The 27,418-nt window shown below is 42.2% G+C and overlaps 1 protein-coding gene across 2 annotated transcripts in view; it reads left to right on the forward strand.

Annotated features, from left to right (window-relative positions):
• Positions 1-27,418, forward strand: part of LOC139478339 (trafficking protein particle complex subunit 13-like) — a 201,364-nt gene that overhangs the window by 142,417 nt on the left and 31,529 nt on the right. For both annotated transcript variants that reach the window (XM_071260773.1, XM_071260774.1), the window contains exon 2: positions 27,127-27,295. In XM_071260773.1, coding sequence (XP_071116874.1) covers positions 27,127-27,295 — 169 coding nt within the window. The remainder of the gene's footprint in view (positions 1-27,126; positions 27,296-27,418) is intronic.

A 27,418-nucleotide genomic window follows, 5' to 3' on the forward strand; every position in this document is an offset into this window, starting at 1 on the left:
TAGAAGACAATCCAATCTCACAACCACAACCCCTAGAAGACAATCCAATCTCACAACCACAACCCCTAGAAGACAACCACATCCAATAGAAGACAATCCAATCTCACAACCTCACCCTCTAGAAGATAATCCAATCTCACAACCACCACCCCTTGAAGACAACCACATCCCATAGAAGACAATCCAATCTCACAACCTCACCCTCTAGAAGACAATCTAATCTCACAACCTCACCCTCTAGAAGACAGTCCAATCTCACAACCACCACCCCTGAAAGACAACCACATCCCATAGAACACAATCCAATCTCACAACCACCACCCCTGGAAGACAACCACATCCCATAGAAGACAATCCAATCTCACAACAACCACCCCTGGAAGACAACCACATCCCATAGAAGACAATCCAATCTCACAACCTCACCCTCTAGAAGACAATCCAATCTCAAAACCTCACCCTCTAGAAGACAATCTAATCTCAAAACCTCACCCTCTAGAAGACAATCTAATCTCACAACCTCACCCTCTAGAAGACAGTCCAATCTCACAACCACCACCCCTGAAAGACAACCACATCCCATAGAAGACAATCCAATCTCACAACCACCACCCCTGGAAGACAACCACATCCCATAGAAGACAATCCAATCTCACAACAACCACCCCTGGAAGACAACCACATCCCATAGAAGACAATCCAATCTCACAACCTCACCCTCTAGAAGACAATCCAATCTCAAAACCTCACCCTCTAGAAGACAATCTAATCTCACAACCTCACCCTCTAGAAGACAGTCCAATCTCACAACCACCACCCCTGAAAGACAACCACATCCCATAGAAGACAATCCAATCTCACAACCACCACCCCTGGAAGACAACCACATCCCATAGAAGACAATCCAATCTCGAAACCAGACACCTGAGAAGACAATCCCATCACACAACCACACACCCTGGAAGACAATCCCATCACACAACCACACCCCCTGGAAGACAGTCCCATCACACAACCATACCCCCTGGAAGACAGTCCCATCACACAGCCACACCCCCTGGAAGACAATCCCATCACACAGCCACACCCCCTGGAAGACAATCCCATCACACAACCACACCCCCTGGAAGACAATCCCATCACACAGCCACACCCCCTGGAAGACAATCCCATCACACAGCCACACCCCCTGGAAGACAGTCCCATCACACAACCACACCCCCTGGAAGACAGTCCCATCACACAACCACACCCCCTGGAAGACAGTCCCATCACACAACCACACCCCCTGGAAGACAATCCCATCACACAACCATACCCCCTGGAAGACAGTCCCATCACACAGCCACACCCCCTGGAAGACAGTCCCATCACACAACCACATCCCTTGGAAGACAGTCCCATCACACAACCACACCCCCTGGAAGACAGTCCCATCACACAACCACTCCCATCACACAGCCACAACCCCTGGAAGACAATCCTATCACACAACCACACCCCCTGGAAGACAGTCCCATCACACAACCACAACCCCCTGGAAGACAATCCCATCACACAACCACACCCCCTGGAAGACAATCCCATCACAAAACCACACCCCCTGGAAGACAGTCCCATCACACAACCAACCCCCCTGGAAGACAGTCCCATCACATAACCAAGCCCCCTGGAAGACAATCCCATCACACAACCACAACCCCCTGGAAGACAATCCCATCACACAGCCACACCCCCTGGAAGACAATCCCATCACACAGCCACACCCCCTGGAAGACAGTCCCATCACACAACCACACCCCCTGGAAGACAATCCCATCACACAACCACAACCCCCTGGAAGACAATCCCATCACACAGCCACACCCCCTGGAAGACAATCCCATCACACAGCCACACCCCCTGGAAGACAGTCCCATCACACAACCACACCCCCTGGAAGACAGTCCCATCACACAACCACACACCCTGGAAGACAATCCCATCACACAACCACAACCCCTGGAAGACAATCCCATCACACAACCACACACCCTAGAAGACAATGAAAACCTACAAACATTCATCACAGAAAGTATTCCACTATCACCATGACCACTTGAAACACTTGATTTCATTGTACTAATGGAACATTTCAGGACTACTTATGTGAACAATACCATGATGAATGTACACTGTGCAAATGTATCTGTGTCATAGCCAAGTATAAGTGCATTCAGGGAAATTCAAGGTCCATTACTGCAGTCTTGCAGTCTTGCAGTCTTAGATAAACATTGAATATTTATCTGTTCAAAATCAATAGAAGGCACTATCACTTTGTGTATGTTAAACATTGACAAGACTCTTATTGTCCAGTTATTAGGAACAGTCTCATATTATTCCTGGTGATGGCATTTTAGAAGGTGCTAACAATTTGCATGTGTTAAATATTGGCTAGACGCTTGTTATTCAATGCATTAGAAGTGCAACTTTCTGGATCAGTAGTTAAGAAAAGGAAATGGAGCTGAACTTGTTTTGTAGGCGATATATCACAACAAATGTTCTGTCACTGTGAGAAGTTGGAAAGGGTTCCAGGGAGCTGTTTGTCATGTGCATGCAATGGTTGTATTTTCTTGACGTGAAAGGAGGAGACTGTTAGCCATCAAGCTTGTGCCCATACACACTGAACCATGTCAGGTCCACATGTTTTGTGGTTTAATTGGTGAGACAGGATACAGATATATGGACTCACTCACTCACTCACTCACTTATTCACTCATTTTCACTCACTCATTCATCCACTCAAGCCACTCACTCACAATGACAGCACTTGATCATGGCAATCCTCTCACTCACTCACTCACCATGTTCCATGACAGGGCCACCCACCTACTCTCACTCACTCACTCACTCACTCACTCACTCACTCACTCACTCACACACACACATACAGGGGGCATGGGTGTCCCAGTCGTCCAAGTGCCGCAATTCGCTGTGCGGAAACCTATGATTGTGGGTTCGAATCCCGGTTCGCCCTGATTATGTTTCTAGGTTTGTCAGCACCATACCCGTGCTCATGGGTTTCAGCTAAGTGGTAAACGTCTCAGACCTTTCCTCCCACATTAAGCTGACATGCTGTGATATAACTGGAATACTGTTAAAAGCAGTGTTAAACCCAACTCACTCACTCACACACACACTCACACTCACACTCACTCACACCCACACTCACACTCACTCACACCCACACTCACACTCACTCACTCACTCACTCACCATGTTCAATGACAACACTTGGTCAGGGCAACCTGCACCAGTAGTTTCCCTAGTACTAACAGGTCCCCTGTAGTGACAAAGAAATATTGCTGTGTTAAGGTGCTGCTCTCTGTGATCAGTCAAACCCAATCTGCTGAGCCATATGTTTCCCCTCGGTTCTATCAGTACCGGTGCATGCTGTGGATGGATCTCCTGCTGCTGTTCCTGACTGATGGGGCCAGTGCAACTGGGTATCAGCACATGCTGAAGAAGCACTATAGAACAAAGAGGGGCATCAGGTTCATGAAAACATTGCTCAATTACCCAAGCTAACTTCTTTTCTACAGAGTGATCTGAGAGTTCTCTGTGGCCTTATGCACAGGTCAGTGCGTCTTAGGGCTGAGATAGCATTACTTTCCTCTGATTTTTGTGCTTAGAAGACAACAGTAAAGAGTATGGTTTTCAGGCCAAGACAAGAAAAGTGTACAGGTAGGTTTATGGTAACCAATCCTTTTAGACAATGACTGTTTTGGAGGTTATTGTAACCCTGCCTGTTGGCCAATCGATGCTCAGAAGGTTGTGTGATAACTGTGCCCTTTTGGTCAATGACTGTTTTGGGGGCTGTATGGTAGTCCTGCCTGTTGGCCAATCACTGTTTAGGATGTCGTATGGTAACCCTGCCTGTTGGCCAATCACTGTTTAGGATGTCGTATGGTAACCCTGCCTGTTGGCCAATCACTGTTTAGGATGTCGTATGGTAACCCTGCCTGTTGGCCAATCACTGTTTAGGATGTCGTATGGTAACCCTGCCTGTTGGCCAAATCACTGTTTACTGTTTAGGATGTCGTATGGTAACCCTGCCTGTTGGCCAATCACTGTTTAGGATGTCGTATGGTAACCCTGCCTGTTGGCCAATCACTGTTTAGGATGTCGTATGGTAACCCTGCCTGTTGGCCAATCACTGTTTAGGATGTCGTATGGTAACCCTGCCTGTTGGCCAATCACTGTTTAGGATGTCGTATGGTAACCCTGCCTGTTGGCCAATCACTGTTTAGGATGTCGTATGGTAACCCTGCCTGTTGGCTCATCACTGTTTAGGATGTCGTATGGTAACCCTGCCTGTTGGCCAAATCACTGTTTAGGATGTCGTATGGTAACCCTGCCTGTTGGCCAATCACTGTTTAGGATGTCGTATGGTAACCCTGCCTGTTGGCCAAATCACTGTTTACTGTTTAGGATGTCGTATGGTAACCCTGCCTGTTGGCCAATCACTGTTTAGGATGTCGTATGGTAACCCTGCCTGTTGGCCAATCACTGTTTAGGATGTCGTATGGTAACCCTGCCTGTTGGCCAATCACTGTTTAGGATGTCGTATGGTAACCCTGCCTGTTGGCCAATCACTGTTTAGGATGTCGTATGGTAACCCTGCCTGTTGGATGATCACTGTTTAGGAGGTTGTATGATGACTGTCTCTTTTGGACAATCACTGTTTTTGGGGTTGTATGGTGACCCTGTCTGATGACCAATCACTGTTTAGGAGGAGGTTGTATGGTAATCCTGTCTGTTGGCTAATCACAGTTTAGGAGGTTAATGGTAACCCTGTCACAAAATTCCACTTTTGCACCCATCCATTGCACAAAGGGAACAGTGTAAGGAGGCTTCAATGAAAGAACTGGTGACATGTCGGAATAAGATAAATATAATACTGTTCTAATTGGAGTTCAATTGAACACACTCTGTCAAGTTGTGATTCAGTATGTGAGCTATTGTAAATCCAGCACTAAAAGGTGTTATCACCACATCCAAACTTTGACAATGTACTATATTCAGTGATAAGTCCTGTATGTGAAGCACTCCAAAAGTGGCCTCAAAAGAGAAAAAGTTTCTTCGTGAAAGAAAAAAAGTAACAAATTTCTGACGGACAAACCCTAGACCTCATATTGGCAGACGATGATTGAATTAACTCGCCATGTAATCCTGATTACCTCGTAGACATTTAAAAAGTGCCTCTCTCTTAAATTGGCCTTCAAGGGTTTGGCAGTGATGTTGCCTCAATTATCACTATCATAAACTTCCCTGGTTGTCTGCAGACTGACTTCAGCCATAGAAGGAAGTGTGCACCTCTAATCAACGTACAAATACGTCTCGTGCATTAGCTGCTAACGCACACCTGCGCTGCACTGTTGCAAGCTCGGGGGCAGACATGAACCGTTCTTGTCGGATGGTGGGGAAGATGCTCAATAATGCATCCTCAAAGTCATTGTTGTATGTTTTATGGTGCAGAAAGAAGCAGGAGGTATTCCACATTGGTGATGTATAGGAAGCAGGATTGGATATGATGGGCAGAGTGTTTGCCAGACAATTTCTTCACTCATTTTGGATGGCTTGAAATATCAGTTTGATGCGGATGATTTATGAGTTAATTTGTGTCTTGCTGTAAAGGCAGTTTAGTCTATGCTTCTGTGTCTGTCTCATGCTGTGGGTATAGATTGCTTGGATCATGGTCAGTTTCATGTTGCATTTAACAGTGGCATGGTTTAGTGTTGTTCAGAGACATCGTGTCAGACAGCATCACAGAACGTCAAATGCTGTATTGGACATTGTCAGTTCACTGTCTGCAGATAACATTGTGTTTGTGTAAGCTGGTTTGCAGAATAACTAATGACAAAGTGCTGAGAGATAGGATGTCATATGCTGCATTTAACACAAGTCAGTTCATTGATGACAAAGTCCTGGAGTTGCAGCCTTAATAAGCCATATACTCACCCTTAGCCTAGCTATCTTGGGCCTGTTTATCATGTCCTGTATACTCTTTTTTTGAAAGTATGTTCAGCCTGTGCTAAAACTTTTTGAGTCAGCTTATCATTAGACATTGAACTCCCAAACAGAATACACAGTACCAGAGATGATGCCTAAGCCTTGTACCGGTATGTGTCGGTTCTCTAGGAGATGCAGACATGCTGATATTGGTACAGTGACTATAGTCACTGAAGGATTCCAGTGCAAAGTGCTTCAATCTCCTTGTCATATTTGGCGGAATACTGCACCTTATTTCTAAAATTCTGCAATCCAATGATTTGTATTTTCCATTAAAAATATGAAAAGAATATGTTTTGAGTTACAAGAAAAGTGTTTCTGTGTGAAGAAATCAAGGTGCAAACCCAGAAATGACACATTATAAAATCACCATTTAATAATGATCCATTTGTGTATGGATCAAACTTGAGTATAATGGACTTATAGCATATTTAAATCTCTTAAAGTTAAATCAGATTTACTTAAATATATAGTAATCTTTGAATAATTTTGTTGATGTTATATTGGTTGTAAATCTCTATCAAGCAAGGTCTGAACTGTTCCTTTGAACAAGGTCTGGATTCTTTCATTGAACCTTCTAACTTAAATATACTACTAAAAAAGTGAACCTTGGACCAATCCAATTCTTTCATACTTCTTTAGTTAATCAGGTGGTCCTTAACTTCTTTTTAGTAGTATGGCTGTTAGTAGAATTTGTATATAAATCAGACACCCTTAAACAATTCTCTAATTGTTGAGCAAAACAATTTTGTCTGTAAACAAGAGATAATTCAACACTGTTCTCCATTAATGTGGAATTGCAGGATCTTGCTTGTGCTGACCAATGCATATTCTTCACATCTTTCATAATTCTGTGTATATCCTCAATATTGAAATAAAATTGTGCAGAAAAATGGTTGAAATTGATATCCTGTTGTGCAATATCTAACAGATGCAAGGGATGTAAATTCTATAGACTCAATTCTCTAAAGGAATAATAGGATTCCCAAGGCAAATGCTACATCCAAAGGACAGAGTGACCTTGAGCACGACGAGCTTCAGTTCCACTTTTAAAGGTCAGAGCTGTCAATACTTACAGAATGGTTGTAATAAATGTGATCTTAATGGCTTCCTCTCAAAAAGTAATCTGCTCTCTCGGCCCTGAATGTGTTGACAGAATTGTTAAGAGTCTGCAAATTTTGGAAAATCGTAACAATTGGAATTGCTCGAACTCTTAGATTTTGAAATTGTCCAGGCGATGAATGTATTGGTCCTATTTGGTGATTGTGTGTCTTTTCGCTGAGTATATTTCCTGGTGTATTTAACTGTGCTGATTTAATAGAAGCCCATCGGAACTTAGAATGACATTGAAGGGATTGAATAAAGCATCTTGGAAATTCATGAATGGCTGGGTTTCCTTTTCATTGCTGCCTTTGGATTTGCTGAGTAATTGTGTCTGGGAATTTCTAATGAACAGAGTTGACATTGACTCAGAATTTACTATTCATTTATTTAGGGGACTGTGATATTTCGTCAAGTGATGGCGAACTCTGCTTTGGTTGTTATTTGAAGCTATCGATTTGTCTTGAGAATGTGACTTTTTATGTGTAAAAACATGTAAATTGTGAAAATAGTGATATAGGGTAATAAAACATGCATTGATGTTTTTGTGTTATTTATTATTTTATTTTTTGAGAAATGTCCATACCAAAATGTGTTCAATGTAGACTCAGACTTGAGGATTTGTTTGAATCTACCGACACCATATGTAGTCAGATCGTGCTTAGGATGCAATTTGATTATTTACTCCGTTTCTCTAAGGCTTCAGAGGGTGAGGGGGACCACGTGTCAAAAGCACAGCAAATTTCTAAGGAAGTTGTGTCCCTTAGGTATGCCAGAAACCTGTAACAGTGGGTTTGAAGACCAGATTTGCCCCGATTACGTTTCTAGGATTTGACAGCAACATACCCGTGCTTGTGGGTTTCACTCAAAGTGGTAAACACCTGAGGCCTGCATCTCTTCAGGCTTTCCTCCCACATCAAGCTGATGCACAGTGATGTGACTGAAATACTGTTCCTAGCAGTGTTAAGAAAAGAAACTCACTCACTCAACCACACAACCACTCACTCACTCACTCTAATGCATCGATGGAAGAATGGTCAAGTGGTCCAAGATTCTCAAATATATTGTGCCTGCTATTGTGTCTGTTACCCATGCCAGGATATGTGATTTGCCGACTGACCACTGATAGTAGAGTTGTCACTGGTGTTCCTGCTGAACTGTGATCTGATTCAATAAAGAACTTTACAGTTTCCCATCTATCCGTACATATATGTATTAAATAATATGCATTGTTGAAGCTGGTAAGTGCGTACATCCAAGGTCCATTAGGCAATGTGAATGGTAACAGTTGGTGTTGATACCATTCACCATCACTGCCAGACTAGCTCAAGGGCACCTGATAAAACACTCATGCATGGACAGGTGTCTGTAGCTATGATACATAGACACAGTGACGGGATGTCTGTCTGTATTAGGTAGTGGAGGTGGCAGGAAAAAAAGAATCCGCACCAAAAAGCCCTGAGTCCAAAGCCTGAGACATGTTACATTTGACCTGGTCTTGTTTATAGGATCAGTTTATACTAAGGCAGGATTTACTAAACATAATGCAGGGCAGTGGGGAAGCCTGGTGGTTTGTCATGCCAAAGACCTGGGTTCAATTCCCCACATGGGTATAATGTATGAAGCCCCCAACCATGATATTGCTGGAATATTGCTAAAAGCGGCCTAAAACCATACTCACACTCACTCACTCACTCACTCACTCAGCATAATGCCAAAATACAGACATGAAACTTTTCATGGATAACAACTTCTTTATTCTTTGTTATGATGTTTCATAGCTACCTCTTGCCCCTTTATCAGGTTAATGACCTGATGAAGGGGCAAAAGTAGCCCTGAAACAGTGTTACAAAAACAGAAGTCGTCACCCATAAAGAGTTTCATCTTTTCATGTTCTTCCAATTTCTAAATGCCTGTCAAAGACTTCAAAATACATGTTCATAGTGCTACACCCAAAGGGATTTTTCACATTCTAAAGTATTTTGGTTTCATTTTTGTGAGTATTTTCTTAACATTTAGTGTCTTTAGATTATTAGAGCAAAATTCATGTAATTAAAACAAAAGACAAGAGGATAATGTAATTCCAAATGTATATGTTGATGTAACTAGTGGAAATGATGATGATGGCAAGTGTGATAGGAATAGTGATGATTACAGTGGTTATTTTGAGATGAGGGATGAGGAGGATGGTTTCGAGTAGTTCGTGTTCAAATTTACTACATTAGCATAGATCATGATAAGTGCTGCTTTGAATTGTCAGCTTAATATGAGAAGCTCGGAGTTATGCAGGTTTTAGGCATTTACCCCTTTGATGAAGTTATAAAACACTTGTAAAAACGTGAGCAAGGGAACGTTTTTCCTGAGCACAAGGTTTTACATTTTCAACCAAAAACGAGCAAGAGTGTTTTATACAAATTATGAACCATCTAAATGTTACTATGAGATAGGAAGATACCTACATAGACAAAATAGACAAATGTGGCAGTAGGTTCATAAAACTATGAGCACAGTTACAGTGCTAAAAAGTCAAGCATAATAATCAGGGTAAATCTTGGATATGAATCCTTGATCATCAAATCCTGGGGCGGTCAGGTAGCCTAGTGGTTAAAGCATTCGCTCATCATGCCAAAGACAGGGGTTTGATTCTTGACAACGTGTGAAGCCCCTTTCTAGTGTCCCCCGCCGTGATATTGCTGGAATATTGCTAAGAACAGCTTAAAACAAGACTCACTCACTCACTCACTCACTCATCAAATCCTGTCATGACTAAGGAAAGAAACTCTGCAGAGTGAATTGCCTTGTTAATGGCCCAGGTGAACAAGATGATGAGTAAAGACACTGATGATGTTAGAGATGTTGGTGGGGATGGTGATGATCATAGTGTTGGTCATAAAGATGACCACGATGAAGATTGTGATGATGATTTGGATGAAACATTGATAATAATAATAATGGTGATACCAATGATCATAATAATAAAGATGATTTACATCTTGAACAAATGCACACTTGTTTTACTGATGTGCCTAACTTTCCTTTTTACTCATTCAAAATAAAGACAGGAATAGACCAGGGTGTCCACAGAGAATAGTCATATTCCCATAAAGCAAGCAGTATTACCCTAAAACGTTTGTGTTTTCCTTCTGGGTGTTTTGAGTTGAGTTAATCTACAGCCACCATTTGACACTAAACCATGACATGAATTAACCATTGTATAACATGAGATTTCTGGCTGGCTGTTTGATGGGGTCCAACCTTCATACCACACTGGGCCCATGCACGTAACCCATTGCATGTCACCTAGTCATTTCCTACCTGCTAACTTGGCTGTAAAAACCATCATCGGCCCATGACTAATTGAATATCGGCAAGGAAGTTGAACATAAAAGCCCATGGTTGGAATAAAGTCAGCCATTTAAATGCAAGGATTTAGGATATTGCTGTCCAATATTTTAGGAGGCTAAGCAAGAAAGGCCATAATTTGAGTGAATTCAAACGCCCGAAAGCAACGTTTATTGCTTTGTGAAGGATGGTTTTCATTCAGTTGAAGGAATTTGAATAATTGATATTGTAGATTCTGTGCTTTCATCAGCTGTTGTTTCAAGATGAAATGATCACACATGTTTTGTACTGTTTTAGAGTTATAACCATTCAGAAGTGCTCGTTTGAATGATTAGCCCATCTGACAATAATGCTGTTGGCACATGTTCGTTCAGCAAAATAGATGATCAGGTGCATGTTCATTTATTTCATATACCATTTTCTGATAAAGTACTTTAATAATAATTTAATAATAAAATTACAAATAAAAATTACTTCAATTTGTTTTCTGTTCTCTGGATGCATTTTCAGGGTAGACACTAACAGTGTTCTTGTGACTGAAATATGAATGAATGAATGTAGCGAAAGTAGACCCTTAAAGGCAATCAGCCAATCAAATGGCTAGAATAACTGAAATGTAATATGTGCACTCTGTGCAAATATCAGAAATGGGAGCACTCACTATGTTTTGCCCCAGGGTAATATTGGCACTGTCTCTTGTATGAATGAACACATGTAGCATCAGTTCAACTCCTTTCCTTTGATAATATCAAGGCCTTCTAGGTCTTGTCTGAACACTCCAATACTTAAAAAAATAATTAGTTATACAACCTGCGTTTCAATATTTGGAATCTAGCTATCTGTTTAGCATTGAGTAACCTGGATACTTTTTCCATTGAACTTGCAGCCTTGGGCCAACTTGAAATCATGTCCATCACATTTAAATCAAACTCAAATTTCACGGAATGCTGTTGAACATGGTAGCCAGCTAATACGATGCAGAGCAGTTTCGTGCAGTTGTCCGTGCAAGTCTGATTAGCAGCTCTGTGAAACACAATTACCTTTTAATGGGATTACACTTCCCTGAAGAGAGGCTGTGAGGAACATTGTCTCTGATTGTGTCTCTGAATCAACTAGGCCATCAAACTACTTCAGTTTGTTAAGAAGGAAGTAATCACTACATGCTATTAATGCAGCCAAGCAATTAGTCACATTGAGGTCACTGTCTTTGGCTGTTTCCTATAAAATAGGACTATTAAGAGCTTACACAAGAAACAAGGCAATGGATGAAAGGAAAAATCAATGTTGAGTATATTGGCTCGTCTTAATGGACGAGGATTTACAGTTTTATCTCATCTGTCAGAGCAGTGTTTTCGTGTTGTTTTCCTGTTCATGTACACATCCATTATCTGCTTGTGATGAGTTTTTAAGAACTGATGAAAGATGATAATACAGCTGCTCGGTCAACAGAATAACATCTTGATGTTGTCAGTACCCCACTCACATCACTGAACCACACATCCCCACAATCACCTTCTCCCTCATCCATGCATCCTTCCTACATTCATTCAGCCATCCACTAGGGCTGGCTATCAATATAAATTTTACAGATCTATAATCGTTTACTAAATACCGATCAATTATCAATAAATATCAGAGAAGTAAAATATGCAAAAGGCTCAGAGACAAACAACATTTTTCACGTCTCTGGTGAGTGGTGACACATTTAAGCATGGATTACTTTGTGGACATATTAGATATAACAAAATCAGTTGCTTGCCATCTTCGGCAATGGACAAAAACAGGTCTGCTTCAGTAAATTAAAACTTTATTTCATCACAATAGCTTGTGTAAGATATTATCAATGACACAATTTTCATATAAAAAATTGTTGATATTCCTTCCCATCAACGACATTTCCGATTATCGATCTTTTCAGCCAGCCCTACCATCCACCCCTCATTCCGTTGTCCACTCATCAACCAGTTCACCCGTACAACCCACTCATCCATGTGTCCACCCATTTTCCCACTCACTCACCCATTCACCCACCCGTCTTAGTCTCTATTCATAAACCTACATACCCACCCATCTAAATAGTCTCCATTCATAAACCCACATACTCACATACTCATTTTAAAGCGTTCGCTTGTCATGCCGAAGACCCGGGTTCGATTCCCGACATGGGTACAATGTGTGAAGCCCATTTCTGGTGTCCCCAGCCATGATATTGCTGGAATATTGCTAAAAGCGGCGTAAAACCATACTCACTCACTCACTCACTCACTCACATACTCATTTAATAGTCTCTATTCATAAACCCACATACTCACCCATCTAAATAGTCTCCATTCATAAACCCACATACTCGCCCATCTAAATAGTCACCATTCATAAACCCACATATTCACCCATCTAAATAGTCTCCATTCATAAACCCACATACTCACCCATCTAAATAGTCACCATTCATAAACCCACATACTCGCCCATCTAAATAGTCACCATTCATAAACCCACATATTCACCCATCTAAATAGTCTATGTTCATAAACCCACATACTCGCCCATCTAAATAGTCTCCATTCATAAACCCACATACTCACCCATCTAAATAGTCTCTATTCATAAACCCACATACTCACCCATCTAAATAGTCTCTATTCATAAACCCACATACTCACCCATCTAAATAGTCTCCATTCATTAACCCACCTACTCGCCCATCTAAATAGTCTCTATTCATAAACCCACATACTCACCCATCTAAATAGTCTCCATTCATAAACCCACATACTCACCCATCTAAATAGTCTCCATTCAAAAACCCACATACCCACCCATCTAAATAGTCTCCTTTCATAAACCCACATACCCACCCATCTAAATAGTCTCCATTCATAAACCCACATACTCACCCATCTAGATAGTCTCCATTCATAAACCCACATACTCATCCATCTTAAATAGTCTCCATTCATAAACCCATATACCCACCCATCTAAATAGTCTCAGGGGCGGTCGGGTAGCCAAGTGGTTAAAGCGTTCGCTCGTCACGCCGAAGACCCGGGTTCGATTCCCGACATGGGCACAATGTGTGAAGCCCATTTCTGGGGTTCCCCGCCGTGATATTGCTGGAATATTGCTAAAAGCGGCGTAAAACCATACTCACTCACTCACTCACTCTAAATAGTCTCCATTCATAGACCCACATACTCTCTCATTTTCCCACCCATCTTTATGAACATAAACAACAATTATTCATGCATCCTCCCACATTTTCATTTATCCATCCACACATCAATTCCACAAATCCTCCCCATTTTCCTCATGTGACCTTTCGACAGAATCCCTTGTTTGTGGAACCTCTACTAGGACAGCGTTTTCAGGATAAAACTGACATGAGGTTGGTTTCATGCTGCTAGTAGAACAGTGTCTCCGTTTTATCAGGGTGTGTCAGCTTAATGAAGGAGAAAAGTTTAAATTGACATGTTGATGTGTGAAGACGTGTAGATGTGTAACCCAAGCCATTGGTGAGGTGTTGAGAAACCAAGGATCATAAACTAGGCAATGTGATTCAAATAGATCATCAGATCCTGACACACCTAAGAGATGCATCTCTGCATAACAAATTCTAACACTTTGACCACAGGGCAACCGATTCCCTAGAACATAGCTAGATATTGAAGTCTTCTTTCAACTGTATAATCGTACCACCCAAATCTACAAATAAGTTGTACTGGTTCACGAAAAAAACAAACTCAAAATAGCAACAAATGTGTTAGTGCCCAGAGCATACAAAGCAGTGCCAACAGAACAAAACTTCAGTCAGGCTACGGCTAGGACGGCCTCCAGTGTAAGTGAAGGAGTATGGGTTTACATCACTTTAAGCAATGTTCAAGTAGCATCATGTCAGAGGACATGAGAAGTGGGCTTGACGCCACACACATTGCACCCATGTTGGGACCCGTACCCGGGCCTTTGATGTGAAGAGTGACTTCTCCAGGCCACCCCACCTCCCCCCACCATCAGAGCCAGCTAAGTGGTGCATCACTTCAGTCAACATATGACTTTGCAAAACAGCCATTTTGGACACCCAGTCCCTTATTAAATCCAATATGATGCATAGCATAGGGCTGGGGAGAATTTTGTACCATGGAATGTCTTTGTAAGCTGAGTGGCATTTTTGTCACACATCTGTGATAGTAATATTATATACCATTGACACATGGTTGAAGAAAATGTCACCATTAAACCTCAATGATATCATTTCCTACTGATTGCTGAAATAATCATTTTTTTAAAAGGTTTATGCAACACATTAAACATTATGTAATTAAATACACTTAATGTCACAAGGAATGAATGGTGTAAGAAAATTAAACATGAAATAGCAATATTCTCTGAAATTTGAATATAAGAAAAATTGAGAAAAGTATGAACCATACAGTACAGACTATGTGTTCATAAGGTTGGACCTTTTCAGTTTGTAGTTTACAATAAATGAGGGCCATGTTGTGTGTGTCAGTGGCGTATGTTACCTTACTTTGGTGTGTACATCCAGCCAGCCAGAGACATGGACCATCAGTCTGTACCTTACCTCACTGTGGACCATCAGTCTGTACCTTACCTCACTGTGGACCATCTGTCTTTACCTTACATCACTGTGGACCATCAGTCCGTACCTTACCTCACTGTGGTGTGTACATCCAGCCAGCCAGAGACATGGACCATCAGTCTGTACCTTACCTCACTGTGGACCATCAGTCTGTACCTTACCTCACTGTGGACCATCAGTCTGTACCTTACCTCACTGTGGACCATCAGTCTCTACCTTACCTCACTGTGGACCATCAGTCTGTACCTTACCTCACTGTAGACCATCAGTCTGTACCTTACCTCACTGTGGACCATCAGTCTGTACCTTACCTCACTGTGGACCATCAGTCTGTACCTTACCTCACTGTGTACCATCAGTCTGTACCTTACCTCACTGTGTACCATCAGTCCGTACCTTACCTCACTGTGGACCATCAGTCTGTACCTTACCTCACTGTGGACCATCAGTCTGTACCTTACCTCACTGTGGTGTGTACATCCAGCCAGCCAGAGACATGGACCATCAGTCCGTACCTTACCTCACTGTGGACCATCAGTCCGTACCTTACCTCACTGTGGACCATCAGTCCGTACCTTACCTCACTGTGGACCATCAGTCTGTACCTTACCTCACTGTGGTGTGTACATCCAGCCAGCCAGAGACATGGACCATCAGTCCGTACCTTACCTCACTGTGGACCATCAGTCCGTACCTTACCTCACTGTGGACCATCAGTCTGTACCTTACCTCACTGTGGACCATCAGTCTGTATCTAACCTCACTGTGGACCATCAGTCTGTGCCTTACCTCACTGTGGACCATCAGTCTGTACCTAACCTCTCTGTGGACCATCAGTCTGTACCTTACCTCACTGTGGACCATCAGTCTGTACCTTACCTCACTGTGGACCATCAGTCTCTACCTTACCTCACTGTGGACCATCAGTCTGTACCTTACCTCACTGTGGACCATCAGTCTGTTCCTAACCTCACTGTGGGCCATCAGTCTCTACCTTACCTCACTGTGGACCATCAGTCTGTACCTTACCTCACTGTGGACCATCAGTCTGTACCTTACCTCACTGTGGACCATCAGTCTGTACCTTACCTCACTGTGGACCATCAGTCTGTACCTAACCTCACTGTGGACCATCAGTCTGTACCTTACCTCACTGTGGACCATCAGTCTGTACCTTACCTCACTGTGGACCATCAGTCTGTACCTTACCTCACTGTGGACCATCAGTCTGTACCTTACCTCACTGTGGACCATCAGTCTGTACCTTACCTCACTGTGGACCATCAGTCTGTACCTTACCTCACTGTGGTGTGTACATCCAGCCAGCCAGAGACATGGACGATTTGTCTTTACCTTACCTCACTGTGGACCATCAGTCTGTACCTTACCTCACTGTGGACCATCAGTCTGTACCTTACCTCACTGTGGACCATCAGTCTGTACCTTACCTCACTGTGGACCATCAGTCTGTACCTTACCTCACTGTGTACCATCAGTCTGTACCTTACCTCACTTTGGACCATCAGTCTGTACCTTACCTCACTGTGGTGTGTACATCTATCAAGTCAGAAGCAAGGACCATCCAGTCTGTTGAATAGTATACACTTAATGTACGACGTCTTTGTAGGGAGTCACAGCTTGCAAATGCTGAGAGTTCATGCTATTAACCTCAATGAGCCAATCACTATTGTGTCAGGAAAAAAGAAAAATCTATTTTCCCATGAAAGAAAATATCAGAGATGTAGTAAATGTTTATTGGCTTGTTATCAGCAGATTGTATGAAGGGAGGATTTACCTGCTTGGTATGACCTACTGATAATGTCGCTGAGTGGTGCCATCTGTTGGATGTGTGTGTATTGCCAGTTGAATTGTGTTGGGATGGCAGGGAGCTCTGCATCAAGGTCTTCAGCTGCATTTTTTGGAGAGGGAGGGGCTCTCTACCTGTAGAATGTAGATGGACACAGCTGCATCAAGGTCTACAGCTGCATTGTGTTAGGAGGGACAGGCTCTCTACCTGTAGAATGTAGATGGACACAACGGCTGCATCAAGGTCTACAGCTGCATTGTGTTAGGAGGGACAGGCTCTCTACCTGTAGAATGTAGATGGACACAACGGCTGCATCAAGGTCTACAGCTGCATTGTGTTAGGAGGGACAGGCTCTCTACCTGTAGGGTGTCGATGGACACAACAGCTGCATCAGCATCTACAGCTAAATTGTGTTGAAAGATAGAGGCTCTCTCTCTGTATGATGTAGATGGGCACAACGGCTGTATCAGCATCTACAGCTGCATTGTGTTGAGAGGGAGAGCTCTCTCTCCGTAGGATGTAGATGGACACAACAGCAGGATCTACAGCTGCATTGTGTTGAGAGATAGAGGCTCTCTACCTGTAGGACATAGATGGGCACAACAGCTGCATCAGCATCTACAGCTGCATTGTGTTGAGAGGGAGGGTCTCTCTCTCTCTGTGTAGGATGTGGATGGACACAACAGCTGCATCAGCATCTACAGCTACATTGTGTTGAAAGATAGAGGCTCTCTCTCTGTATGATGTAGATGGGCACAACGGCTGTATCAGCATCTACAGCTGCATTGTGTTGAGCGGGAGAGCTCTCTCTCCGTAGGATGTAGATGGACACAACAGCAGGATCTACAGCTGCATTGTGTTGAGAGATAGAGGCTCTCTACCTGTAGGACATAGATGGGCACAACAGCTGCATCAGCATCTACAGCTGCATTGTGTTGAGAGGGAGGGTCTCTCTCTCTCTGTGTAGGATGTGGATGGACACAACAGCTACATCAGCATCTACAGCTGCATTGTGTTGAAAGATAGAGGCTCTCTACCTGTAGGACATAGATGGGCACAACAGCTGTATCAACATCTACAGCTGCATTGTGTTGAGAGGGAGGGACTCCCCATCTGTAGTGATGGCATCACGGATAAGCATAAACACTACATTCTAAACTGAGATGTATGATGGCTGGGACTGGATGTATTGTAGGTGATATAGATTATTTTCTTGACTTGACGTCCCTGTTTTGGCATTGCTGCTCATCAGTGGAGAAATTGCAGATTATGTGCTTTTTATTATCCCCTCGGTTTGTAAAATGGGGGATATAGGGATCAGCATGTCCGTCCGTCCGTCTGTCCATCTGTCCGTCTCTCCTTACGTTTTACGTTTCCAGAGCAGAACTCCTAAACTGTTGAATATTTCTTGTTGAAACTTGCTATACAAATCAGTCTAATGGTGAACTGTTGCCTTTTGATAATTCAGGATTTGTTTTATTTTTTTATGTTGTCATGACAACAACTTGGGCTTTACTAAAAATGAGGGTAGAGATTTTTTTCTGCACTGTGCTGAAGGTATACAATGACAGTGAACCCTATTGTGTGTAGCCAAACTCCATTTCCGAATTGCACCAGACCAGGCGGACATGTCATCTCCAGATAACTTGTTTTATTCAGGGTGAATCTGTGATATTCGAACCCACTGTAATGGGATCCGACACATCGCCCCTTTTTGAAACATACACATTTTCATATACTTGGAAGCTTTAAAGGTGTTTGGGTATTCAAAGCAGTAAAAGTAACAGTATTACAACACTAATTTAACTCATTTGGTTATATATTTCCAAACATATGAAAATTGACAAATCACAAACTGCACCCCTCCTAAGGTAGTGTTCAATTACCCCCCAACCCCATCTTTAACAATACTGGTACAGAATAGGGCATTCAACAGTTCATACATGTGAAAATGGTCATGAAACATCATTAAGATTAAGCATGAAAGGTAATGGGTCCTTGTTATAGCCTTTAGATGTTAAAAGGTAAAGAGTTTAGGGTCAATAAATTCAAATACTACAGGAACAACCTCAAGCAGAAGTGAATCAAGGAGTTTATGAAAAGCACGGGTGCACATAATACACAAGTCACAAGGTCACGAAGGTACTTGGCCCAGGGCACAGTTAACATGCAAGATGTCTGACAAGAGTATGGGTGCAACCAGCACCCCCTCTGGATCAACAAGTGTCCAAGACACCAGGATCCACTTAACTTCAAACACGTTGTAGATAGTGGACAGTTGTTAAAAAGTTCATCAGTGAAAGAGTAACGACAGATATTTAAATACCTTCACAACAGCTCCGATGGCCCCGGTGCATGTGTCAGTCACCGTCCAACACGAGTGTATTGGGGTTGTACCAACTTGTTAATCAATCCAGTAGTGAGGTAGTAGTCACTCAATAGTCCTTTCTCTGCTGCTTGTGGAAACAGATTGTCACAGGCCACACTTGCTGAATAGGTGACAGTGTTCTGTGTGACCTCTCACTTGCTGAGCTGATTGAAACTTGTAGCAGTTGTATGCATTATGGGAAATTCATGTTTGGCATTGAGATAGACCTTGCAGGTATGCAGTCATAACCAGATCTCTTTTTGATAATATGTCATGTTATAGCATGCTTCAGTTAATGGTATATGTATTGAGTGGGGAATGGAGACATATGTAGGTCATGTTTGGGTATTGATACCCTGTGGTATACATATCGATATCTATGTAGAGTGTGGTATTGAGACAGTGGTATACATATGTATGTAGAGTGTGGTATTAAGACGGTGGTATACATATGTATGTAGAGTGTTGCTATCATTATCAAAAGTACAGTCTAATATACTGAAAATCAGTGTCTAACTGTGACGTAGTGAAGGCATTTTATAAGTTTTGGCAACTTTCGAGAAACAATTTTGTAAGGGCACAAGGCCTAGCCAAGCGGGATCAGTAGCCATATCTGTGCTTGTAGACCTCTGCGGCTTGAAATCTTCTCCACAAATTAAAATAGTTGGATTTGGCCGAAATATGTTTGAATCGTTACCTTGTTTCGTTTTGTCGCTGTGTGTACATCTGACTTCACTTCCTAACGTTATGACAGGACAGACCGACTGTCAACAACGTCTGACCGTGGCTGTGACGTCTCATAGACTAGGGTTAGAGTAGCTTCCCTTTGAAAAAGGGCAGTTACTCTAGCGGACAGACCGATGGATTGCCGCGAAAGGCAAGTAAAAACAATTGTTGTTTTGCATATATGTTGCTTCGCCACTGTATAAGAAACAGATTTCAGTTGGAACTATATTGGCTACTGTATTAGGAATAAACACTATGTATTTAGCTCACCAAGGCTCTCTAAATACAATGTTTATTCCTAATGCAGGATATTTACCATCCCCAAACACACTCGCGTGACAACCCCTATGTATGTAGAGTGTGGTATTGATACACCTTGGTGTACACATGTAGTTGAGCAGTTTTGACAGTCACACTGGTGTCAAATAGGTTTAAAGACATTCTTCATTCAGATTTGAATGATAAAACATGGAACATAGTCTACCAGGAACACATTATTATATATACTTCTAACAAAATTAAGGACCACCCAGTCCTTTCAAATTACTCTAGTTAATCTGTCATGCCATGACATTAATTGAAGTAATATGAAAGAATCCTTAAGTTTTTTTAATAGTATATTTCATTGCTCTACATAAATATGAAAGAAGAATGAAATGATCCGTCAAATGATTATCACAATGATTCCAAGGTGTGCATTGGACCATGAATCTCAGTGAAGTAAAGAATGTCTACTGACATCAGCTCACAATCTAACAAGAACAGGTCAATGAAACCATGATAGATACTGCCTAGACATCATTTCCTATATAAGTTCTTGTGACATATTGATTCTATCAGCAGGAAGGATGTGAGATTACAGGTTTCTATCAATTTTCACACCGATGACCATCAATGTATAATTGTGATGTGACCCACAGGGGGTGGGCTCTAACTGCTGAATGACCTTTCACTGTCAAAGAATTAGGTCAGTCTGCAGTTATATACCAATTTCAGACTTCATAAGCACTGACATAGCAGTGTTTGTAAGGATTCTATGGACAGTGCTTATTCAGAAGGGGGATTTTTATGGCCCCACTCTTAAAGGGAGAGTCTGTCCTGTGTGCTTGCTATATATAGTCTGTCATAACACTTGGGATGTTTCTTTTAGATTCCGGGCTACAAATGGTCCCCAGCAAACTATGCTTATTGTATGAGGCAGCTTAATGGATTGGTAGTCAGGTTCGGTGACTTGGTTGGTTGCGTGTCATCATACCTCGATGGTGTCGTAAAATCAATCACTTGTTTGTGTAGTCCAGACTTGATTATTTAGTTAGACAATCCAACAAGCACAATAAATCGTGGAATTTAGACATTGTACTTATTTAATTAGGCAATCATTTCCAACTAGGTTGATGTACACTATTGAGTTTGACAAATTGACAAAAAATGCCAGGACGGTCAATCGACCTAACACCTGACCAGAGTTAACCATGTGACCAACAGTCAGGTGAGAATTAGTCATCCACATACAGTTTTTACAACTGTTTACTGTCAATAATACACCATGTTAGATTGCTGGATTTTAGTGATGGAAAAAGTTCTACATACATCATTAAACATTTCACTTACCGTATTCAACGTATTAAGCGCCCCGCTCTAATAAGCGCCCACGGCGAGATTTGCTGATATATTGGCTAGTGAACAATCCCAATTAGCACCCGTTCCGACCCCTATTCGCATATAATACGCACCGCTTCCTTCCCCTATTCGCGTATAATAAGCACTTTGTGATATGTGCACCTTTATTATTGGCAATTAAATTTATTAAACATATATCTGTCATACATAAACATTTCAGGCTGTCAGCATAAATCACTAAATGTATCTTTCAACTCTGTTTTTTTTCACCAAAATAATATTCTAATAAGAGCCCCCTATTTCTAATTTTGAGAGCGCCCTGGGCGCTTAGTACATCGAATACGGTAATTATTTTTGTATATTTTGACATTTTAACTTGCTCAAAATTTATAGATAGCTATTGTGCTGTATAGTTTATATATATATTTTTTTTAATCCATGAAATTCTGTCACTTAAAAAGTCCATGAAAATGATGTCATGTCTGATTGGTTTCTCACTCATGCAGTGTGTGTAGGGGGGGGTGGGGGGGCACACCATTACCACTCTGCATTAAAAACCATTATGCCACAAAAAAGCTGCAAAAATGTCACATCTGCTTCCATTTAGTGAAGTGAAAAAAATGTCATGCTTCAGCAAATAACTTTTTTGGTAAGTTATTTCAAATGCATGTCCAAATTCATTTCATAATTGGCAATTATTGTGTAAACTTGATAGTACAATGCCGACACAATGGAACAGTATCTTTTACATAATTTGTTTTTCAGTCTATTCATTGGTAGACTGGAGTCCATATTCCGAGCCATGGTGACAGCATGCTCTGATTGTCAAAGTGACACACGGTGACTCAAAAACATCAATAGATAGTTGAGTGCTTAAGGTTCAATACCGAAAATTGATCCCCGTATTGGTACAATGTGTGAAGCCATTCTTGGTGCCACCCCTGCCAAGGTATGGGTGATACAATTCTGAAAGCAGTGTAAAATCCAAGCAACTATTCCCTGCCATGTGATCTGCTTCCACTGTGCTTGTCCACTAAAGTCTTGGTGACTTACTTAACAACATCGAATATTGCTTATAATATCAACCGATGGTTTGTCTGGTCCAAACTTGATTGTCTACATGCTGCTGTGATATAACTGAAGTTTTGCTGACTACGGCATTAAACAACAGACAAACGATAGTTTCACTGTGAGTCTTATATAGAAATACCATGTAGCCACCAGAAAGACCAGCTCACATTTTGGAGTTGGTAATTCGTTGTGCAGAGTTGAGTCCCTTTGACACGCCAGAAACCGATGATTGTGGGTTAGAATCCTGCTTTGCCCCGATTATGTTTCTAAGTTTGTCAGCACTATACTCATGCTTGTGGGTTTCACCAAAGTGGTAAATGTTTAAGACCTGCATCGCTTCAGGTTTTCCTCCCACATCAAGCTGATGCTGTGATATAACTGAAATAATGTTGAAAGCGGTGTTAAACCAAACTCACTCACTCATTTACAATCATTATGAGAATCAGAGATGAATATTAATCTCTACACCTTTACAAGTACCCATGAATAAATCCTAGATATTGCATGTATTGACTAATTCTTAGATAAACCCATCTCATCAGCTTCACCATTCGGTTATGCCAATATTGACACGAGACTAATATAGTAATCACGTTGCTTAAGATACAGACACTTGCAACATATTAAGTTGAGAGGGTGTGTGCCAGAGATGTTGCCATAAAGTGTTACCACTTTCCCTGCTTCTTCACTGTAGTATCTCCACACAGGAAGCTTGTACTACAGACAATTCCGATTAGTTAATGGCACATGTCACAGAAACCTTCTAAGGTTTTCCATCTTAGACAGTTTGTCCCAAGCCATGAACATCCATGGAGACTGTTTGAGGTCTGAGACGGAGTGTTTGCTCTCCCCTGGCTACCAGAGTCAGTACATTGATTACAAGATAGAGCCTAGCCAGTGGACTAAGTGTATGGGATAAGTAAACCTGTAGATACAGAAGCCTCCCAGGGGTTGAGGACAGGGCTCCCGCTTTACCTGGGACTCACTCGCCTGTCTGCAGCTTGCATGAAAGACCTTGTCTTGTTGATGTAGCTTATACTGTGAAGGCTGACGGGTGGAGGATTGGGGGTGGGGGTGGAGGGTGGGGTGGAGGGTTTAGGGTGGGGTGGAGGATTGTGGGTAAGGATAGGGGTTATGGATGGGTAAGGATTAGGGTAGAGGATTGTGATTGGGGGTTAAGGTAGAGGATTGTGATTGGGGGTTAAGGTGGAGGATTGTGATTGGGGGTGGAGGATTGTGGGTTAAGTTGGAGCATGGTGGGTGGCTTATAGATGGGTGTAGAGGATTGAGGGTGGGGTGGAGGTTTAGGGTTAAGGTGGAGGATTGTGGGTTAAGGTGGAGGATTGTGGGTTAAGGTGGAGGATTGTGGGTTAAGGTGGAGGATTGTGGGTTAAGGTAGAGGATTGTGGGTTAAGGTGGAGGATTGTGGGTTAAGATGGAGGATTGTGGGTTAAGGTGGAGGATTGTGAGTTAAGGTGGAGGATTGTGGGTTTAAGGTGGAGGATTGTGGGTTATGTTGGAGGATTGTGGGTTAAGGTGGAGGATTGTGGGTTATGTTGGAGGATTGTGGGTTAAGGTGGAGGATTGTGCTTGGAGGTAGAGGATTGTGGGTTAAGGTGGAGGATTGTGGGTTAAGGTGGAGGATTATGGGTTAAGGTGGAGGATTGTGCTTGGAGGTAGAGGATTGTGGGTTAAGGTGGAGGATTGTGGGTTAAGGTGGAGGTTTGTGCTTGGAGGTGGAGGATTGTGGGTTAAGGTGGAGGATTGTGGGTTAAGGTGGAGGATTGTGCTTGGAGGTGGAGGATTGTGGGTTAAGGTGGAGGATTGTGTGTTAAGGTGGAGGATTGTGGGTTAAGATGAAGGATTGTGCTTGGAGGTGGAGGATTGTGGGTTAAGGTGGAGGATTGTGGGTTAAGGTGGAGGATTGTGGGTTAAGATGGAGGATTGTGGGTTAAGGTGGAGGATTGTGGGTTAAGGTGGAGGATTGATGGAGGATTGTGCTTGGAGGTGGAGGATTGTGGGTTAAGGTGGAGGATTGTGTGTTAAGGTGGAGGATTGTGGGTTAAGATGAAGGATTGTGCTTGGAGGTGGAGGATTGTGGGTTAAGGTGGAGGATTGTGGGTTAAGGTGGAGGATTGTGGGTTAAGATGGAGGATTGTGGGTTAAGGTGGAGGATTGTGGGTTAAGATGGAGGATTGATGGAGGATTGTGCTTGGAGGTGGAGGATTGTGGGTTAAGGTGGAGGATTGTGTGTTAAGGTGGAGGATTGTTGGTTAAGATGAAGGATTGTGCTTGGAGGTGGAGGATTGTGGGTTAAGGTGGAGGATTGTGGGTTAAGGTGGAGGATTGTGGGTTAAGATGGAGGATTGTGGGTTAAGGTGGAGGATTGTGGGTTAAGATGGAGGATTGATGGAGGATTGTGCTTGGAGGTGGAGGATTGTGGGTTAAGATGGAGGATTGTGGGTTAAGGTGGAGGATTGATGGAGGATTGTGCTTGGAGGTGGAGGATTGTGGGTTAAGATGGAGGATTGTGGGTTAAGGTGGAGGATTGATGGAGGATTGTGCTTGGAGGTGGAGGATTGTTGGAAGGAATAGAGCATACTGGGTGGGGGTGGGGAAAAGCTTGTGTCAAAATATTTTACAAGGGTCAGAAGACCAGAGACCATAGGTTGGTAAGGAATGTGTTTGATGTTGTGAACATGCAAATATTCACTGGTTGGAATAAAACACACTTAATGATTTCAGATTTGATTTTTTATATTAGTATCATTTTGCCTTAGAATAAGGTGGGAACAAAGTTGATTTGCCTTTAGATATGATGCCTGATTCATCATGATATCATTGTAGTGATATATTCACATATTTAGAGGGAAACATTTAAACATCCAGAAGATTTTGCTATAATGTTTCAATGATGTTAATGTTGGATTAATTGGTATATCAGTTGCTGGACAAAGTGGATGTGGGGCTGGGTTCATCATTGTCATGCAGACAAGCACCAGACCTGACTAAGGGGCGTGTGTGATAACTGTAAGGGGAGGAATTGATCAACCTTTGGGATTATGTACAGATGATTTGCTTCAACGGAAATTCCTCATACAAACATGGAACATACCGATATATAGTCTACAGTCTAGCCATTGTAAGTGATACTTGGCTTGTTAGTTGTTATGTCAGAGGTGAAGGTCAGCTGTGATTTAGTGGTCTGACCCCAAATGAAGATCCTAGCTGACTAATGTCTGGCTGGTAAATTAACGAGTCAGCACTTTGCAGATTTTATCAAAAGTATGTTCTCATCACAGCTTATCTTTATCAGTTTTTATACATGTGTTGGTACACATTTATGTTGTATGATTTCAAAATTCATTTTTAAAATTTAATTTAAAAATGGCTGAGACAGGTTTAATTCTACACATGGTCAAAATGTGTTAAGTCCATTCTTGGTGTCTTCCAATGGGATGTTGCTGGAATGCTTCTATTAGTGGAGCATACACACAGTGATGAATGTTTCATGGACATCCATGTCCTCAGAGCCCCAGGCTCATCACAACAACTGGCTATAATGAGGATCCGGTTTTCATGATGTGTGATTTGACCGATATTATGTCATGAGACCCCTATGGTGTTCATTGATGCTCATGCGGTCAACTTCTGGTTTTCATGGCCCACACTTGATAATGTATCTTACACTTACAGTTATAATACAGCTGAAATTTTGCTGACTGCACCATTCAATTCTAAATACTGAGGCTTTCATTCACAGCTGATGTGACCACACACTACTTTGAGAAATTATCCTCAAGGCCAACCTTGAAATGATTTAGCAGATGTATCTACATGTATGCAGTTCCTGTGTATAGAATTATCAAACGCTTCCTATTCTTTTAGCTTCAGCTTTGTTTGGCGGCACTGGTTGTCTAAGCGGTGCAACAATTTGCTGAGCAGAGTTATGGTTGTGGGTTCAAATCCTGGTTCCACTTGATTATGTTTCTAGGTTTGTCAGCACCATACCCCTTCTTGTGGGTTTTACCAAAGTGGTAAATGTCTAGGACCTGCTTCAATTCGGGCTGTCCTCCTTCATTAAGCTGGCTCGCCGTGATGTCACTTGAATACTGTTCAAAGCAGTGATAAACTCCACTCAGGTTGGATATATCAGTGCTTTGAACACAGTTATATCACAGCATGTCAACTTAAGCTTGGGAGAAAGCTGGAAGTGACATAGGTTTCAAACAAAGGCCTATTCAGTAAAACCCATGAGCACAGGTATAGCTCTGACTCACCTGAAGGATCATAATCAGGGCGAATCTAGGAACAGCGGATCCTGGCATGGCTAAGGGATGCATGCTTTGTTTAGGGGTTGAAGAACTCCAACTGAAGATCTGTGTGTTACTTTTGAGTTCTGTTTATCATATGATTTGCTGAGTTTATCCCTTTCTCTTGCAGTGATGCGGCTTACAAAGCCGACATTGATGCCCTTTCATCCAATCCAGTGCGAGTCACGTGATCTGTGTGGCGATCAGTTCCTGCAGCAGAACAACCTTGACCTTGCAAAGCCACGGGGTCTAGAATGTTTTCCTCTGGGAGACATGCTGACACTGCCACAGAATTTTGGGTAATGATTCCATACTATAAGCAACATCTCTGAAATTTGTATTATGACAGCATAAACTGTTAATATTAGGCTTGACTATTTATTTCTTCTTTAACTGATGTGCCTTCTCAAAATTTTGCTTAC

This window comes from Haliotis cracherodii, unplaced genomic scaffold (genome assembly GCF_022045235.1).
Source record: "Haliotis cracherodii isolate W230 unplaced genomic scaffold, xgHalCrac1.p SCAF_4, whole genome shotgun sequence".
NCBI lineage: Eukaryota > Metazoa > Mollusca > Gastropoda > Lepetellida > Haliotidae > Haliotis > Haliotis cracherodii.